The sequence below is a fragment of the Phyllostomus discolor genome, chromosome 4, assembly GCF_004126475.2.
Source record: "Phyllostomus discolor isolate MPI-MPIP mPhyDis1 chromosome 4, mPhyDis1.pri.v3, whole genome shotgun sequence".
Taxonomy (NCBI): Eukaryota; Metazoa; Chordata; class Mammalia; order Chiroptera; family Phyllostomidae; genus Phyllostomus; species Phyllostomus discolor.
Window position 1 is genome coordinate 19,143,465 of NC_040906.2, and position 21,022 is coordinate 19,164,486.

General features: G+C 37.0%; 1 protein-coding gene across 17 annotated transcripts in view; it reads left to right on the plus strand.

The window, feature by feature from the left end:
• Positions 1–20,291, plus strand: part of IKZF2 (IKAROS family zinc finger 2) — a 144,609-nt gene extending 124,318 nt beyond the window's left edge. For 13 of the 17 annotated variants that reach the window (XM_028509441.2, XM_028509446.2, XM_036022893.1 and 10 more), the window contains 2 exons: positions 6,964–7,107; positions 12,620–20,291. In XM_028509441.2, coding sequence (XP_028365242.1) covers positions 6,964–7,107; positions 12,620–13,344 — 869 coding nt within the window. In that variant the 3' untranslated portion in view covers positions 13,345–20,291. The remainder of the gene's footprint in view (positions 1–6,963; positions 7,108–12,619) is intronic. The other 4 variants (XM_036022894.1, XM_028509449.2, XM_036022892.1 and 1 more) reach the window with 2 other exon arrangements.
• The last annotated feature ends 731 nt before the right edge of the window (positions 20,292–21,022 follow it).

Genomic DNA, 21,022 nt, shown 5'->3' on the forward strand with positions numbered 1-21,022 from the left:
TTAGCAGCTAGTCAATATATGTTGCTGGGGATTCCTTTTAATTAAAATATTTTGTTATTGTGAATAATTGAAGCATTTCCTTGTATTGAGGGTACACAATCAGATTTAATTCCATTTATCATTGTGAGTCTATTTGTTGATATTATTATTAACTAAAAAATTATAGAACCTTTCTGTTCTAAGTCTTAGTAAATTTGTAGTGCAAGTTTGCACTGCCTGGGCTTATGAGGGTAGCATAGGTTTCATAGCATAGAGGTTAAAGCGGTGAGCCTGGGAGTTCGACAGACCCGCTCTAGCTATGTGGTGTCTAAGTGTGTTACTCATAGGCTTGGCATGATAATTAAATGTTATTGGGTGTGCAATAAACACCCAATAAATAGTTCTTTTTAGTGTTACATTTCTGGGCATTAAATATTAAGAAGTTGTAAATGTTCCATCCCCTTTACAGTTATGTTACTTCCTGGCATTAATTTAGGCATTAGAGGTTTATTTGCCTACTAAGCACACTATTTTTGTTTAAATAGCTGGTTTTAGAGGTGGCTTGAGGCAGGGTAGAGGCTTGGGGACATGACCAAGATTTCCAAACACACCTTATGGCACTGCTACTTTTTCCATATAATGATGTCTTATTGCAGTTTTACATTTGATTGGATTATTAGTTTTATTAATTCATTTTCCTATTCATATAGGGAAATAGGTGTACATAAATAATTATAGTCAACATTTAACTCTCTGTTGGCAGATTAACCAGTTATAGATCAAGTGCTGACAAGCAATTTAAACAGGTGTATTTCGGGAGAGGAGAAGACTTTCTTCGGAAGTGCTGCAGCCTCAGCATCAACCCCATTTTCAGCTTGCTTAGCTCTTCCCAGCACAGGCCCTTTACGGGTGGCCTTGAGATTGGACTAGTGAAGAGAGAGTGGGGACAGTGGCAGAGAGACTCAGCTCCTGGGGAGAGCATGGGTGAGGCCAAGGAGGGGGGAAGTGAGTTTCCATATCATTTAGAGCCCCAAATATTTGTTCCTCAGTATTGGATATCAATTTAACCACCTAAGGTTATATTAATGCCATTTAATACTATAATTTTCTATGTATTTTGTAGTAATAATTTGAAATTATCCTTGCTTTCCTTTTCCCTTTTTTAACTTACTTAGTGGGGAACTGAATGTGCGGGGCGGGGATTGATAAATGCCATGAGAAAGAAAAATATAGGTAATAATGGACTGCTGCTGGAGTCCATTATTAACCTTGTCTCATATACGTTACTTGGGATGTGTCTCCTTTTAAACAGAGCCACAGTGAAATCATTTTTATCCCCTTCTCTCTCTTACTATCTTGTTCCATGCGGTCTATTTTTTTGGTGGGGGTGGGGAGTCTTTTCTTCTAGTGGTATGTGTAGGGGTTGCTATCACTTTGGTGGCCATTAGCTGCTTGAAATTCATTACTGTTCTTTTATTTGCATATCTGACATAGTTATATTTCCTAGCCTCTCTTTCCCAAAACATGTTATTCCCCACTTTAACTCTTACAGTGAGAAAGTGTCCGAAGTGGCATTCTTTCACTCACTCAAGAAACATTTATCAAGGGCTTATGTGCTAAATTCTCTGGAACATTTTGGGGATATAAAGATAAAGGGAATAGACGCAATGTCTTTCTTACATTTACAGTCCAGTAGGAAATACATACTTAACGAATAAAATGAAATGAAGCAGATGCAGTCATGAAGGTGTATGCATGCTTCTCCAGGGGCACAGATGCGGAACGACCTCACTCTGTCTGGAGAAGGCACAGAAAGCTTCGTAGTGCAGTGTTTTACCCATGGATGAGGGTGAGAAAAGTTGTATAGTTTGGACAGATTCACAGAGAACGTACTGTCCGGGCAGGCCATTGCCACAGGCTGAGACTTAGAGGTATAAAAAGAACTTTAGCAGGTTCCTGGAAGTGGAACATAGTTGGAACTCAAGGAGTGGTGGGAAATGAGATTGAAATAGTAAGTTGTGAAGTAAAGATAGAGCCTTTTATGCTGATCCAGTGTTTGGATTTCACTGGGGTAATCAATTTGTGTCTCCTAAAGAAAAATGTCACGAATGTAGAATACAAAGTAGATGGCTGACCGGCTTGCTCAGAGAGATGGGAAGTGAGAATGCTGAGGAGGAGGAGAAAACAGGGAGAAATGCTGAGCACAAACTCAGCAGGTGGAATAAAAGGGTCTCTAGTTTGATGCGAAGGGAAAAATAACGACTTGTACTTTTGCAAATGAAGATAATAATGCATTTGGTTTTTATGGCAGATTATTTAAAATTATTTTATGCTTCATTTTCAAGTATATTCAACTTGAAGAAAAAGTTTTAAAAATCAAAGCACATAATTAACATCCCCCTCCTTGCCTAAAAACAAAAATGAAAGTGTAAACTGGAAAGAGAGTACACTTTTAAAGAAAAACGTGTACTTTTTAGATTTATGGTTTATTTGGTGAAGGGGATTTCTTTATTGCAAGTCTGGAGACATAGTTGGGAATGGGTAAACTCTCTAGTAAGCTTTCTCTGCCTATTTCCACTGGGGGACATTTCTTTCATTAAGTCATTTGGAAAACATCCATTGGATAGTATATTTGTCTCACATCCTAAAAGATACTACAGATACAAAGTCAAATAAGATGCAGTTTCTACCCTAAGGCTACTTACCAACATTCGGAAGAAATGGACCAGTAGCCAACAGTTAGAACACTCTGTCTTGCGTGATAAGCATTCCAGGGACACAGAGGAGAGATCACACTGGGTATCCAAGAGAAATTTCTAGGTAAGGTCATGTTTTAGTGGAGGTTTGAAAGGCACGATAGCTAGCTGAATAAGTGAAGAAGGAGTTTCATGCAGAGAGAACAGCATGTGTGAAGAAACAGAAGTCTAAAAGCGTTATGGGTTCAGGATCTAGAAGCAGCTCTGTATAATTAGAGCCGAAGAAAAATAGGTGGTGGGTAAGGCTAGAGGTACAGGCTGTGACAGAGCATCAAGGGCTTATCGTGCTAAGTGAAGAATTTGTCATTTATCCCTCAAAACATTATTACATGGACATTTTATTGCTAGAAATGTGGGAGATAGATCAGAAGAGTCAAGATTAGAGGCAAGTAGACCATTACAACAGTCTACTGATTGACTGAGTTGGGCCTAGTGGCCTGCAGTATGCAGAAAAGTTAGTTAATTGGGAGCAACTATAGATGTAGAATCTAAAACACTTGGGAGCTCCATGTATACTTAAGGAGAGGTGGTAAGGAAGAGGAGGGGCTGGAGACTGGGTGAAAGGAGGAAATCTAGGATCTGCCACAATTACCTAGCATGGATGAGCAAGTAGGTAGTAGTGCCATTCACTGAGATGTAAATTAGAGAAATAGAAAGTTTGGGTTAAGGAAATGGAGATTTCAGTTTTTGAACATACTATCCTTTAAGTACCTGTGAGAGTTAGCCAAGTGAAACTAAAAAGAAGTTTAATATTATCATATATATAATCAAGCTCTCAAGAGAGAGATGGGTAGGAGATCAACTTGGGGGAGCCATCATTTACATAGACAGTAGCTGGAAGCAACAGGCTTTGTGAAGTTGCATGGGTAAATACAGAGTGAGATATCTAGAAGGCCAAGAATATACCAGGAAGGGAAAAACAAACAAACAAACAAACAAACAAACAAAAAGCCATACAGATGAGTAAGAGCAGGAGGCTTGAAAGTGGAAAGAGTAATTTTATAGAAGCCAAAGCAACTATCAGCACTGTTGAATGTTCTCAAGGAAATAACTAAGATAACTGAAGTTTCTTTTAGATTCAGCGACATGGAGAAAATGTGTGACAATGTAGAAGACATCTGTTGTTTTTGCCTGCCTCACATACCTGCCTTCTCCTTTCGATGAGGAGACTTCCATTCCCTTTGGAGAACTGTCTCCCGTTGCATGAGCCGTGGCGGGTCTGTCAGCCTGTGTGGCCGCCCCTCTGGTTTCAGGGTGGCCATATGACCTAATCTGGGTCTCTCTGTGTTGGGGACCCTATGGTTCTGTCTCTGTGATTTATCAGTGTGATGGGATAATGAAATAATGCAAGCATAAATCAATTTTTTTCCTGGTTGTAACTTCAAGGGAGATATCTGGTTATGAAACTTGCTCCAACAAGTGAAGTTAGCGTGTGGATATGTTCTTAGCCCAGATGAATGCCTCACTGTGGGAGCAAACCTCCCTGAGTGAACTAGAGAGCTTATTTTATGTTTTGAGCAATGTATAGCAGTAGGCAAAAGTAGGTTCACAGTTGTGAATAAGCAAAGCACAGTTTATTCTTGTTTTATTATTTATTGTCATTATTTTCCATGCAAACAATGGTAAACCAACTTTTGCCCATCCCCTGTATATCCAGAAACATTTTGATGAGTTGCATCCAGATTCACGAAAGCAAAAAATTCAGATTAGTTATGTAATTGGGAAAACATATCAGATATTTTCCCAATGGCAGACCTTAGAAATATATCAAACTTGTTTATATAAAGTCAAAATTCCAATGAATTCTACAAAGAATACCATAGCATAGTGGTCCAGAGCCCAGCCACCGAGGTTCAGCCATATGTCCATCTCTAACTAGATGTGAACCCTGAGGAAATAGCATCTCCGGGTCTTTGTTTTCCCGTCTGTAACATGGAGATGGTAATGGAACCTATCTCTTTGTGGGGGGAGGGGTAAAGCATTAAACGAATTATTAAATGCAAGTCCTTAAGACAGCACTTAACACATCTGTCAGCTGTTGTTGTTGTTGTTATTGATTATTGTCAGTGTGGTAGACACAAGATCTCCATTTGATATGTAAAGGACGGTGGTAAAGAAGAATTCAGACCAGAGCTCTGCCAAAGTCATTATTTTCTGTTCACATGAGCTTCATTGAACTTGGGACAAATCATCTGAATTGAGGTGGATGTGGTGTGGGACAGTTCCCACACCCAGGTTTCGTTTTGAATGTTAAATGTGTGCAAATATGAAAATTCAAGGTGAGACTTAGAGCAAAACTGCTAAGTTTTAAGACTACTCATTTCAAAACTAATTAGTATATTCAATTTGGGGGCAAACCCTGTTAACCAGTTTTGCTGTTTTTTAGCAAAATTTACAACAACAAACTTTTTTTTCTTTCCTTCTTTCATTTTGGATCTTGGTCCGTGACATATTTTTCATCTTTGGTCTATAGTTATTTGGTCTATAATTACTTTTTTAATAACTTAATAAATGCCTGTAGTCCACCACCCAAAACAAAAATTAAGATTTTGATAATAATCTATGTAATTACATTGTTCCTCACCATGTCACTGCTATTGCATCCTCCTGTATCCCCTTTATTTGATTTTAGGGTCTTCTTTTCTTTGCTTTACTTTTTTAGCTTTTTTTTTCTTTTTAAATTTTAGTTTGTAAGATAGGACATAATGTTTTACATAATGTAGGTGGTCAGACTTTTTCTACTTGACAAATATTATTATATATCAATATAGAAAATGAGTTAACTGTTTCCTTGTTTCTGCATCTCATTCTTGGAATTTTTTGCCAAATTAACACCCGGCAATTGCGGAGTCCCTTGCCGTACATAACCAGAGAACCTGTTATAAAACAGAGATTTACGATTAAATTTTTCTGGTATATCTACTAGACTATATTAGGTTAACCCAAAACTCAGATTGAATATCAATCTTTTTAAACATGTTCAATTTAAGAAAATAATTTTTTGATGCTGTTTTTAATTTTTTTTTAATTTTAAACCTGTATTGTTTATTAAATAGGTCATGTGAATGGTGCACTGGATTTTAACTTTCATCTCTTGCTTTTTCACTTTATTTTAGCATCCACCCTTATAAATGGGAATGCATTGTGTTGTGCACAATGGAACTATCCTTTATAAATTTAAATAGGAGAATAAATCATTTTACAGTGCATGTTGAACAAGTAAAGATACCCTAAGATATGAAACCTTTTTGTTTTCAAGCAGTGTTGGCACAGGACCCACTGGAGAAAGCAATAGTAATCAAGAAGCAATATGTTATGGTCTTTCCTGTGAGCACTGGTTTTAATCCGCTGACCTTACTCTGTCTCAGATGTTACTCTGTCCTTAGTTAAATGTTCTGTGACAGTATTTGCATTCAAAGAGAAATTTTATAAGTTCTTTGTCGACTGTGTGAATGCTGGTATCCAGCCTATGAGCTAGCGTATCAGCCTGTAGCAACTGAAATGGGATGGAGAGGGAGCACCATGGAAAGTGTACGTCAGTGAATCAGAGCAGTTCAGTGAGAAGATATGCCTATTTGGAAATAGATTCTTTTCTCTTACTTGAAGAGCTCTTCTTAAAGTAAATGACAACTAGAGAGCTGCCAGTTTGCTGCACACGTTCAGAACTGGATCTCCTTCACCAAGGCTGCCTTGTGCAGGTATTCAACTGCTGCGGGTAGGGCTACCAGCTCACTCAGCTCATCATGTAGAAAATCTGTTACAAGAAAATACATGGCTGAAAAAAAAAAACCTTAGTTAAATACTGTACTGTTATTCTCTGTGTCTGTTGAAGCTTTCCTCCATACTAGTCGACTTACTTAAATTGTTTTACAAAAATAAACTCCAAGAGCCTTGAGAATAGTGCAGTCTTAAAGTAGTATTGATTTTAGTCAATGTCAAAAAACACTTTCAGAGGAATAAGATGAGAAACAAGATGAACATGTTTGCCACCAATAGTGGCAACAGTTTATGTCATTGATCTGAGAGAGGCTCAGATAAAAACAAATCCTCTGTGTGTCGGAGTAAAATTACCGGGTACTTGAACACTGGAGGTTATCTTTCTACTTGCTTTTATTTAAGCATACTAGCTTATGTTTGTCTAACACATATTGAGAGGGCAAATCCAGCTTTGTATCTTTACAATGTTGAAGAAATTATCAGATTGCATTTTTTGTATGGTTTTATATAGTACCTCCTATAGAAGATTGTAAGGAACAAGAGCCTATTATGGACAACAATATTTCTCTGGTGCCTTTTGAGAGACCTGCTGTCATAGAGAAGCTCACGGGGAATATGGGAAAACGTAAAAGCTCCACTCCACAAAAGTTTGTGGGTAAGCATTACAAATGCTTTTGTTTCTTTAAAAAGGTGATTTTAATGGGCAAAGACATGTTCCCATGTATTAGAAATATATGCAGTGTATTTCAGTTCATGAAATAGATGTCAGTCTCTTTTCTTCATTATTCTTTTCTACTTTATGCCATTCCGTGTATATCATCCACACATACACACACAGACACTTAAGTCTATGGGCTTAAGAAAAGAAATACAGGAAAGACTGATAGTAGTAAGTTGCTGTCTCAAAATGAAATGATATATAAAGTAAAAAAGCATGTAAAAACAAAATGTTGATTTATTAAAACATAATAACCCTTAGGGGAAAGAGTGTAGTCTGTTAGCCAGTTTTGGATTGTGTTTTGAAATTTGCATTAGCACTTGGTCTCTAAACTGTTTTCTTTACATGATGTTAATGTTTTTAGTATTTGATCAAAGTAAAAGGAAATTTCTTTTTTTTTAATTTTGCATTAGAAAAATAATGCAGCAACCTACATTTAAGATGTTTCATATTGGTTCTGTATTTCATATTTTGATCTTTGTTTTCATCCAGTCTATTATTTTGAACTGAAAAGATTAAGTATGATGTGTTAGACTTTCCTTTTTCACTTGCAAGCCCTTGGATAGTCTTTGATGTGCTCACAGTTGGCATCCTTCTGCACACTGTTAAGTCATAAAGTATCTGAGGATACAAAAAGCATCTAAGTTCTAAAAAGACTGTGAATAATAATAGAGATTCAATATAAAGAATTGGCATTAATTGCATATGTAATATTTATTTTTATAGACCTTATGTAGGGTATAAATTAGAAGAAATAAAAACATTTAAATAGATTCTTACATTCTATTGTCAAAATCACTGTGGAACATCTACCTGGGGGAAAACCTTTAGTTATTTCAGGGAGGAAAGGGTAATAAAATCCTAGTACTCCAGTGAATACTTAGAGAAGGTTTCTTTTCAATCTAAAATTGAAGAACTAACAAATTACCAAATACCACTTTAAGAGAATCTGGAAAGACGAATGGACAGAGCTCATTGGAAGGAGGCTGGTTGCAGCCCCAAGCCCCCAGTTTACCATAGTTCACTGTGAGCCCCTGAGAGTGCACTCAAAAGCTGGCCTTGGGCCCTTGGTGACTTCTTTCTCTCTCTTTCTTTGTAAAAATAACTTAAAAAATGCCAATTCATCTGTTTTTAAAATTGGTTAATTTGATGAATGTCCATTAAATGCCTATGTCTCAACTAGACACTAGTGTAGTCAGGAAAATATGAAATTCATGTCTATTTTTTCTGTCCTATGAATTTATTTAGTTCCGCTTTTGAAAATATTTTCACTTTTTTTATGAGTTAGGGATGCTACTCTCAATTTGACTTTATTACATTTCTTAGAAAAAAGGGACAGATTTTTAAATTTACATTTTGATTAGAAAATAATGACATTACATTTTTACTAGGAATTTGAAGTGTTTTTTTTTTTCTAATTTGGATTCTGCCCTAGCAGTGGTATATTATATAACAATTGCATAGTAACTCCTTCTGTGTCTGAAGTGAAAAACATTTTATTATGCCACAGTTACTGTAAATTCCATTTTTCTGTGTCTCTCAGTTAAATACTGTTCTCTGACCTTATTAAGGTCTCCCAGCCAGTGACCCCTGAGCTTCCTTCCTATTTGTCTCTTCTTTTCTTAGCTAGCTGTGATCCTGTGATCACTTTTTCTATTCTTTTGCTAATATTTTTGACTCTCCTGATTTGTTCTATCACCTTCTCCTGGTGAAACCCCATTCTCCAGTGAAGCCATCTGAGCCTCTTATCCATATCCACACAGTGGCTAGTGCTTCTGGAGAAAATCTCACTGCCTTACAATGTGGTGTCACTATAAATAGATGAATAGCTGATCTCAAACATCCATTGTCCCACCCATATTATGTAGCAGCCCTCCTTTGGTTTATTTCTGAATAGCCTTCTCTCCTACTCACCACTGGCCATTTCAACTTTTCTCTCTGTAAATATGGTACCTCTTGCCTTGATGGTATTATATCCAGATTCACAGGGAATAAAATCAGTTGAAGTGATTTCAGTATAATATCACTAATCCCATAGGATGATGTGCATCTACCTGAATACTTTCTTCTTCTTGTTTCAAAGGATGAGTATCTCTCTTTCTGATTAAGCTTAATTCCTCTAATTGTGCTCTGGAATTCTCCTATCTCAGCCCCCCAAATACCTTACACTATTATTTTTCCTTCTCCTCACTTATATTTCAACTTCTCACCTCCACTGGCATTTTTATTTTAGCATTTGATGTGATAAACTCTCATCATTTAAAAAAACATATTTCCTTAGACCCAAGTCTCCTTCCAGGTCCTGTCTACGTTCTCCTTCTCTTCCAAGATGGATTTCCTAAGAGTTCTCTCTGCTTGTTTTCTATAATTTCTTTCTTTCTGCTCATACCCTGGATTCTTCCCTATGCTCCACTGAAATTATTCTCATTGACATCATCACTAGTCTCCATGGTGCCAAGTTCAGTGCATCTTTTTTAGGCTATCTCACACAACTCCTATAGAACACTTGCCACTATTGATTAATTCCATTTGAAGTACCCTCTCTCCCTGGTTTCAACGACATTGACTTTTTTTCCATTTCTTCCACCGTCAGGACTGCTCCACTCAGCCTCCTCTATGGATTTACCCCTAACAGCTATACAAATGGGGGCAAAAGTACTAATGGAGGCCTCCATTCATATGCCTAAATGCTTTAATATAAATCAAAGTGGAAAACTGTTATGGTTTTCCCTTCTAACCTAGAAGACTGAGTTCTAATAAATGTGGAATTCTCAGGTACCTGGGCGTTCCACACCAGACCTTGGCTGCATGAGCAGAGCCGCCTCCTTGCCTGGAGCCAGGCCCCTCTCTTAGACACGTTCTTGGTCTCTCGGTTCTGTTCAGTTTCCAAAGGAGCCTCGGGCACATGTGTACACATCTCAACCTGCACACCCAAGTTTTTTTCGCATTGTACCCGCATGCAGTGCATGAGAAGGGGAGGGCGGGCCATTCCTCAAGCTGAAAAGCATGCATTTCCAGCAGCACACAGTACAGAGAGGACTGTAACCCACTGCTCACCCCAGGAGCAACTGCAGAGCCATTGGGGCAAGGAGTTCTGAGGTCGGAGTATGGTGTAGGGAGTAAGCTTGAGGCAGTCATATTCCCTTGGCCCTGCATACTCCTCATTCCATGAGGAGCAAAGTGCAGGGCACTTTAAATATGGGACTCAGTGCAGGAATCCCACTTGCCCTGGTCTATGGGCAGACATCAAAATCTTGGTGTTTTAGTTTCTATCATTGAATTTCTCTTCTTTACACTTTGCATATTGTGGGTGATATCATATCCCCATGGCTTTAGAAGTTACTTTCTATAAACCTGTGATTCTCATTTCTACGTCTCAAGACCAGACGTCTCTCACATGAGTTTGAGACTGTACCTCCGTACCTACTGGACATGACTGTTACTCATAGTGTGCCCTGACCTGAATTCATCTTCTTGTCTATCTCATTGACATCCACTAAGTTTCCTGGGCCAGAAATGTGGGCGTCACGATTAAATAACTTCCTTCTCTTTCTCATTCTCTATGTCTAGATGATTTCCAGGCCCTAGCAACTATGTTTTCTAAGTTTTTCTCCATTTCACTGAATTTTCTCCATTTCCAATGCCACTCTACTGGTTCAGGGTGCCATGGTCTCTATAGCAACAACTTCCTAAACCATCTTGTTAAATAACTGTCCAATCAATTCATTTCCCTATTTAATCCTTTCAATGCATATTGCCTTCAGGATAAAATTCAAATTTCTTAGCTGTTGAATGAGCTCTTAAATTGCATAACTCCGTCTTTCCCATCTATTTTGTCCCTGAGCCTTCCTACCTTCTGCTCCACCTGCACATTCCTCTACTTGGCTAATATTAGCCACCATGTTCATATCTCTGATACCACTTCTTTCAAGAAGTCTTCTTTTACTCCCCTAGTATGAGACATGAATTCCTCTTATATGACTGCATAGCACATATATCACATTGTGTTATAAATGACCCTTAAATTACTATCACCAACTCTAAACTGTAGACTCTTTGAGAATATAAAGTTTGTGTGGCTTAACTTTTAAACCTTTTGACATTGTAATATCTTAAATTGGATACCATGAGATAGTTTCTCATTTTACCCTTCTATTTTCATTATTCTGATCATTACCCCGACCATACTTTGGGGACTTTTCTTCAAACCTGAGATAATACTAGCTATTTATAAGTGGTTTTCCAGAATGCAGCTCTGTGGATTGATATGTTCTATCAACATGACAAGTTAAAGGTCCATCTACAACATACTAAACACTTAACAAGAGTCCACAAATATTTTTAAGAAGCAGTTCTCTGTAAGATTTACCTATCAGAGTAAGTAGGTAATTAGTAGAAGGCCACATTATTTTAGTGTCAGAAATTTAAAAAAAGATAAAATATTCTATCCAAATTTGGTAATGTTTAAAGGAGGAAAATTAAAGTTACTTCTCATATTCTGTGCACCAAACTCTTTACAGTTAATGCTTAGATATTATATTGAAATAAAATTAAATTGATTGCAGTTAATATTAAAGGGAAAACTACAAACATACTTCAACCGAGGAAAAGGATAGAAAATGGACGATGGATCGTAGCAGAACCATTCTCACACATGCCTGAGTAAGACAGGGGTCATGTGAAAATAAGTAATGATTTTTTTGAGATTCAAAGCAACAAAGCAAAAGATTTTCCAAGTTAGTAAGTACTTCTGGAAGTTAGCTCATATTTTAAAGAGCCCCAAATTTTATTTATCAGACAGTACAACTTTTAAATGTATTTCAATTGGGACTCTTGAACTCTCGAGGATGACATGTTTATTCTGCAATCGTTTTCTTAATAGAGCAGCTAAGTCAACCAGATTACCCCTATACAAAAGTGAGGCAACAGATTTTATAACCAGATCACAAGTTCTGGTTATGTGGCTTGGTCACTGATGTTTAAAATGTGCAAAAGCGAGCATAGTCTCTGACTGATTTTCACATGGTATCTGTTCTTTCTCCTACAGTTGCTGACTTAGTTTCATAGTCTCTGACTATTTTCACCTGGTATTTTTTTCTTTCTCATATAGTTCCTGAGCTCTAGACAAGTAGAAATTTTAATAGTGAATAAAAATAAGATAACACAGTCAATCATACTTTTCAGGCTGGGTATATTTTCCCAATGGTATTACAACAAGTACAAATGGCTTGTGAAATTTTTATTGCTAATCCCCTTTGCAGGTTTAGAGTGTTTGTGAGCCTCAGCAGAATTAAAGAGCCTAAATATTTGATCTAAGGAATATGATATACCATATTATGGAAAATGGAATTGATTAGGTGGCTTTGTACTTTTGTATTTTTAACCCAACCACTAATTTTGTTATATTTTTTTGTTTCTTTTTTTCCTTTTCTGCCCCTCTCCCTTTCAGGGGAAAAGCTCATGAGATTCAGCTACCCAGACATTCACTTTGATATGAACTTAACCTATGAGAAGGAGGCTGAGCTGATGCAGTCTCACATGATGGACCAAGCCATCAACAATGCAATCACCTACCTTGGAGCTGAGGCCCTTCACCCTCTGATGCAGCACCCGCCAAGCACAATCGCTGAGGTGGCCCCAGTTATAAGCTCAGCTTATTCTCAGGTCTATCATCCAAATCGGATAGAAAGACCCATTAGCAGGGAAACCTCCGATAGTCATGAAAACAACATGGATGGCCCTATCTCTCTCATCAGACCAAAGAGTCGACCCCAGGAAAGAGAGGCCTCTCCCAGCAATAGCTGCCTGGATTCTACTGACTCAGAAAGCAGCCACGATGACCACCAGTCCTACCAAGGAAACCCTGCCTTAAATCCCAAGAGGAAACAAAGCCCAGCTTATATGAAGGAGGATGTCAAGGCTTTGGATACCGCCAAGGCTCCTAAGGGCTCTCTGAAGGACATCTACAAAGTCTTCAATGGAGAAGGAGAACAGATCAGGGCCTTTAAGTGTGAGCACTGCCGAGTCCTTTTCCTAGACCATGTCATGTACACCATTCACATGGGTTGCCATGGCTACCGGGACCCACTGGAATGCAACATCTGTGGCTACAGAAGCCAGGACCGTTATGAGTTTTCATCACACATTGTTCGAGGGGAGCACACATTCCACTAGGCCTTTTCATTCCAAAGGGGACCCCTATGAAGTAACGAACTGCACATGAAGAAATACTGCACTTACAATCCCACCTTCCCTACAATGTTGACATACCTTTTTTAAAAAAAATATTATTACTGTCATGAATTCTTATTTTGTGGACGCGGTGTCTTCGCTCTGCCTAATTACAATTAGGAAGAAACAGAAGAGAGAAAGGACAGGGACAAGGGGATATTGTTTCTTGATAACTTGGCTTGTTTATTTTGTGGGAATTTTGAGAGCAGTTCATTTCTGCCATGCATAGATGTAAGGCGTATCGTGCTTTGAAAAAAAAAATCACTTGATTCATACAGGTTCACCTAAAAGATGCTGATTTGCCACTGATGCTCAGAATTATGACTGAAGGCAGGAAAGTTTAGTTTTCTGGGTAGGACTTTCTCAGTTTAAAATGGGATAAGTAATTTAACGCTTCAAAGAATTTATTTCAAAACGTCAACTGTTGTGTTTTTTTTTTTCCTCTAGAGATCATGGAGCAGAAACACATTGTTCTTTTCAGTGATAACTCCTTGGATGGGTGGTTGTAGTGGGTTCTATGTTTACTTCCCCTCTGGAATTTATGATACGGTATGTTACACACTGTACCAGAGAGCAAAACTTTTCAACTACAGGTAGTTAAGGACACCTACAATACATCTGAGGTCCTGCGATCTTATTTTTCTAAACTTAAGCACTGTTTTTCCATAGTTTTGATGACTGGCATTTTATAGACACCCTGGCAGCCTTACTTTTAACACCGTTAATGAATAGTATTTTTAAGTAGTTTCCAGAATAACATATGGTCTAAGAGTGGCTAACAGGCAGTCGGTAGTTTCCAGAAGGGACCTCTACTTTTCATAAATTTGTTTGGGACGTTTTCTTTTAACGTTGTAATGTGATGGCCGCATAGTATACGTATTTGTTTCTAAAAGTATGCTTACGATTGTCACTTTATCAGCATTGAATCAGTGTTAACTAGTCAGCAGAAAAATATAATTAGGCTAACAGTAGGGGGAAAAAACCCACTCAGAAATCCCTTTCCTGGTATATTTCTCTTTTCTCTTGTGTTTTTCAAGCTGTGACCACCCAGTGTTCTGTCCATAGTCCATTCATCTTTTACTCTTCCAGCAGAAGGTCCTGCATACCTTACTGTAGGCTATTTCTCTCCAACTCTCCTCCAAGCAGTTGCTCATTGGATCTGAATGTGTAACCCGAACCATGTAAGGTTATGGAACTAGGGCTATTTATTCTAGCATTTCTTCAATAATAACATCTGCCACTTTTGGTGCAAAGAAAGGAAAATTCTTTGTTATCTTTACATTGTACTGCAGACAAAACAAACAAACAAAAGGCTCATTTTCACCGATCTTGGAGTATAGAATGTGACCACACCTCCAGGTGAGAGTGACTGTGCCCTGCAAATTCTTCTGCCTCAGAAACACTGAACTATTTATAAGTCCTTGTCGGAAATGGATCTCAGTTCCATAGCGCAGAATTTCTCTTCTTTTAATCAATACATGTTATCCTAGTTCATGTGCACATTTTAGTGTCATTCGTATGGGTGCTCTGTTTGTTCTTTGCAGTCCGACAGCATTAGAGGGAAGCAGCCCAGTGCATTCGATTCAGGTCGTTGCGGGGACAAACCTGCAGGCAGAACTCGCTGTTTGTTTGTAAGGAGGGCAACGCTGCCCACGGCCGGATGATCTGGTGCCCGTGTATAAACAGTGCAATTCTGTCAGCGGTAACTGATAGCTGCTCTAAAGAATTACTAAATAGGATGCAGAAACTGTGTTTCTTAATGCAGAATAATGCGAGAATTAGCAAGACTAGAGAACTGTGGACAGATAAGCAACTCTGGCCTCCACGCTGCTCTTCACTCGTTTTCTAGTTTACCATCTGCTCCTTTGAGCAACGCTATGCACTGACACAGGCCGAGCTAAGCAAAAGTGGGTACGGCTCAGCTCTCTTCCACTAGCCCCTGTTGTAATTATTTTTGGAGAAATATCCAAACTGCTTCTTTAAATCTAAGAGCAGCACCAAAAGAGAGATGTGAAATGTTTTAATTAGAATGTCAACTGTCTTTTTCCCCCCCTTCATGCTTTGGTTCTTTGGTACATTATGAACATATAATTTATTCAAAGATAAAGCATGTCTAGGAGACTTCCTCGCCCCACTCACCCTGACCACTCATAAGTAATTGAAATTTTATTTTATTTTCCTTTTGGTGGTAGCTAAATAATTTAAGTTAGTGATTTTGTGTTTTACTGTAATTTAAAGAAACATTTGGATGGCAGTCAATATGTTCATAACTTTGGCTGTGTGTGAATTTCTGCTGGCATTATCTATGAATTTTCTTCCTGCTTATGCTTTTTTTCAGTATGTGAACAAGTATGTGCCTGCCCTGGGATAAACTGAATTTAGGTGGATCTAAAGAGTCGTGTAGTACCCCCATGAGCACAGTGCTCAGGCACTCTCCTTCTCTGGGTTCATCTTTTTAGGAACCTGTTTTATTGAGGGGACTTGGTATTTATGAGGGTGCATTTGCTACAAGTGTATAGTATATATATGCTTGTACTCTCTTAGCCTTATGATATAAAGAACAGAAAGAGGTGAGGATGGCTCAGGGTGTGACAGGGACAAATGAGGACAAGGTCAATCCCAATGTGTAGGTCAGGAAGAATTTTTGTGGATGCAGTGCTTTCTGGGAAAGTCTGGATGGCTGTATTTGCATGCCTCTCCTTCGCACTAGGAAGTAAGAAACGTGGTAGCACCTAAAAATAAGTATGAGCCTCAGACACCAAATAAATCAAGTTTTATATAACAGTTATATGCCCAGTTTATTCAGGTGAGGTTTCACGATGCAGAGTATTTGAGGGGCATGAAAATGGGTTAGTCCCCGTGTTCTCCATTTCAGCAAAATTCAGAACTTCATCATACTGCTTTGCCCTGGTTTTGTCCAGAACTGTATCTCCAGCTCTTAGAGAAGTGTGTGGCCTTTCTCTAACAGTGGTCCATACTTAAAAAGCCATTCTAATCTGGCTTTTAAAACAGTGGAAGTGACCAAAAAGCAGGCTGGAAGAAATTTCAAGTTGTTGAAACATTCCGTGGAGGATTTTTCTGGAGAGACAAAATGGAAGAATGAGAGACCAGGATTTAGAATTGGCTACAAAGTAGGGAGTATCTTTCCTATATACATACAAGCACATACATCCTTTTACAGAAAATTCATGAAAAGAAGCAATTAGAGTGATCAGATGTGTTGCAAAAACATAGAGTTAACACCTGTTAACACCAGACCAATTTAGTAGGCTTGCTTTTTACCAGATTGTATTAAGAAATATTAAGGAAGTCACTAGTGTGTCTTCAGGACTATTTGCAACAATCAGTGAAAAAAGCAGAGATTTTAACCTGATTTGATATAACCTCCAAAGTGAAAGAAACAAATTACTCTTTGAGAGGAAGATACAGAAAAAAATTGTCAACGGTTATTTATTGACAAGTGGAGGAAGACAAGAATATTTTAGTAAGTTTGATATTGTTTTGTGTCTCAGCTGTATACCTCACAAAACCACCGTGAAGTCTTTATGGTAGTTTATATAAATGTTTGACAAAATTTACATCGGTGAAGGTATTATGATGAAAATTGGTCTGTTTTCCAATGTTAATTTATTGGATCTCCAGAATGATTCCTTAAGGTAGAAAAAGAAAAGGCTGCAAAAATACAAACAAAAAACCGCATACCCTTAGTTTCAAGACACAACTTACATTATGAGATAGATACTGGCTATGTTGTTTTTAACCTTTAAATTGTTCATTTTACAAGAATGAATGTTACATTTGTGATCCTCTTTAGCTGTATTTTATGTATTGTTTTAGAAAGTACTATCTTATGAAGACTGTCCTACAACAGAAATTCCCCAAATGCACAGGAAAAAAAGAGTGGCAGTGAAATTGTAGTTTGTACATATGAAAGTTATCTTAGCAATGTTTTGACACCTCCAATTTCTGCAAATTAATTAAAATACACAGTAACTGGGCTCCTAAGACCCTGAACTGAAATGTATTAAATACTTAGAGAATTTCCTTCTATCGGTGCCTTTTGAAAATGCAGTGAGTGTTGCCTGAGCTGTGGCAGCACAACAACACTGTTATTATGTATTTTTAAAACTCACTTAAAATCGAGTACTATATAATTCATCTTCGTGTTTTTAGGGCAACACTGTTAGAAGAATTTTCAATACAGAGACATTGAGCTCACCTGTGTAAAGCGAAAGGAAATTTTGAAACAATTTTAATGTCTTTCTAGTTAGGTAGTCTTTCTGAATACTGTTACAAGGGTATGCAGGTGAAATAGAAGGCAGATGGAAATTTTAGCTATGGATTGCATTATGGTATGTGTTTTGTTTTGTTTTTAAGGAAAAATAAGTTCTAATACCATGCAAGGCTTTATGAGTGGGGTTTTTGCTCAGTAAAACAAAGTATTGTTTTGGAACTTCCTCGAATGACTAGCATTGTACTAGTCTTAGAACCTCTGTCCTCTAAGCTATTAATGTTTTATGGAGTAATGTAAAGAAGCAGGTAATTAATTCTCCTTGAACAAAACAAAACTGAACAGTCATATCACATTGCTATTCTCCAAAGCATAATCTCAAATGTTGCCTGCCATGGTTGTGTATTACTTGCAATGAATGTGTTAGGATATGACAGCTTTTTTAAAAAAGTAATAATAATAAGCTGCTTGTTATATGAAGCAAATGTCATATGACCAAGAAGCTGTGATATGCTAGTGTTTCTTTATATCATAGTGTATTGCTAGGCCAAATAACGGCACCTTAAAATTTTTACATTTATTGCAGAAACCTAAAATTTTGAAATTTCCATAAAATTTTTATGTAACAGTCTATTTTGAGCTTTTTAGTTTTCTCTTGCTGTACTGTAAGTTTGTGGATATTTTTCAAATGCACTCTTGGAAGTAAGTTCTTAATTCTGTTTATGGGGTTTTCCTCCCATAATATTGCATTTGTATATTTTCTGTATAAATTTTTTGTGAATTAACCCTTATCCCATATAGAGAATGGTATGTGAATGGCTAGTTTTCTAAGATGTCCTTTTATTGTGAATAAAATATAAAATTTAGAGGCCCTCTGCTAAACCACATAAAGTATAGCATATAACTCCGTACAGGTACAGATAAGCCAGTCTGCAGTTAGCTGGGCCCTTCAGATTACCTCAAGTGACTCACAGTAAGGAAAGCTTCTCGGATGGGCAGAGGTCACTGAATCCCCTACTATGCACTTACCAGGATTCTGCTTAATTTAACTTACTGGAAATGAATTTTAAAAATCGAATACACTGTAATAAGGGAAGGACTCTGGGTTTTGTCTTTGTTGTTGTTTTATTCTTTTATGTTTATTTTTTAAGTAGTTCAATTACTGAAACTGTGATAAAAAAAAAATTGACTGTTGAGCACTCTCAGATTATCAACAGAAATCATTTCCCCTCCTGTGTAAAAAAGTTCCCTTTGTTATCTCTCGAATTTCATCTCCCCTCCTCCCCTTCTTCCTCCTCTCTGTCCATATCTCTTCCATCACTGTCTTCGGGCTTGTCCGCCGCTCTTTTCCCCCTACTAGTTTGAAGATTAGGTCAGCTCTTATTTCTGATTCATGGGTCCCTTAAGTCTTAATTTTGTGTGTGTGATTTTTGTTGGCTGTATAATCTGCTGACATATTTTTATACTCAAGTGTAGTTTTATATTTAAAAAAAGAGTAGTTGGATTAAAAATGGTAAGGTACGTAACCTTTGTATTACTTTCACTTTCAAATACTGGGCACCTAAAATGTGACCTCAGAGATTATGTCATCGTAATTTGGTATGTTTGCCTTCCTTTTTTTTTTGTTCAATTTTGTGTTCTGATTTGATTTGCCTCCTAAAGTGTATATAAAGAAAGATTAAACAATTTTTGCAAGTATTTAGGAAGACGTTAAAAGTGTAAAGCAAAAAGTCTTAACTGATTCCCAGTTGGGAGAACATGCTTTAACATTACTATAATATTATTCCAGGTTTAGAGGGGGCTCTTCCGGCTCCACATTTGCTCTTACTAGTTGGACCTTTTAGACCATGTGTTATTTGCAATTCCAGAACAATTGCTTCTAGTTAGTTAAAAAGATCTTTTTCTTTATTTTCTGTACAAGTGCAATACTTTCCTCGAAGTCTTAAAAACTATGGTTATTTTGTTTTGTTTTTTGATATATTCTTTTTTTAGTTAATGAAAAAAGAAACCCCTGAAACTCATGGTATGTTAATTAAAGGACAAAGCAAGCAAAGAGAAAAACACTCCACAGTCAAAGAATCAGAGAATGTGGAAACCGTTGATCCAGTCTTGTGGTACCTTTAATTAGGTTGAATTTTCATTAAAATTAGTAGTAATCTTTTGCCTGAGAAGTGTGTCCTAAAGTTGAAATTCTTAAAGATGGATTTTTTTTTCTTAGGTCCTCACCCAATGTTTTAAATTAAGAACATGATATTTTTATTTCAGTTTTTTTCCTTTGAAAATGAACTTTTAAAATGAAAGGAAAGCACTTAGCTCAATTTTAAACACCTATCACTTATTGGAGAAAATGTTTAAGAAATATTTGGAGCACTCCTGTTTTCGTACAGATTTAAGTAAGAAGTATTTTTCATATCATGCATATTTATATGCAGTTTGTTGGTTTTCTTTTTTTATACCTGTGTCCCTGTAGTAAAACTGCTGTAATGTAAATACATATTTTGTTAAAAGATAACATTTCTTTGGCATTTCTCTTAAAGGCAGTTACTGCATTTGTACAGTATATGTCTTGGCCATTTTAGATTTTTTTTTCTTTAACAATACCAAAGGTAATTAGACGACTTTAAAAACTAATTGCTTGACAGTGTCTAGGATATTTTGAGTTTTAGAAGCAAAAAAATAAAAATAAAAATAAAAATAAATAGGTCAAACCAGTAAACCTCATATTTTTTTTCAAACTAATAATTTGGGAAAATAAAAACTATTGTTTTAAAAAGAAATATATATATATAAATATATATGTAAAATTGAAATTCCAGACCTTGTATGTCAGGTTTGCTCAGTGTAATGTAGTTTTTTTTAAGGCTCAAATACCAGACCTCAGAACATGAGGGTTACTATGGAAATACTGAAACCGTCTTTGCAGCTGTGAGACAAGTCACTCTGCTGTGTACCAATTCGGAGACCTCCAATACCACTGCAGACTAAATTATGGGACTTGTATTTTTTTCTGTTTTTAATGCACACACATACATGTTCTGTGCATGTATGTGGGTACTGTGTATACGTGTGTGAGTGTTGTATATGCATGTGTGAGTGTGCGTCTGTGTGTGTGTACCACTAAAAAGCTGCAGAAACTTTGTAATACTTTGTGAAAGGATTATATTATAAAGGTTTGTACTGTCTGAGTGCACAGCTACTGGAATAAATTTAGGGAATCTCAGGAACAAGCATATAATTTGTCCAAGATTTATTTCTTCTCAGAAGTGTAAGTGCAGTTTTTAATTCTGTATATTATTTAATATTTTACCAATAAAATAAACTTCTGACATAAAAGTTTGCTATAAAAACTTTCTGGTGAACATTCTGTACACGAACATCTTGCAAAGCAGA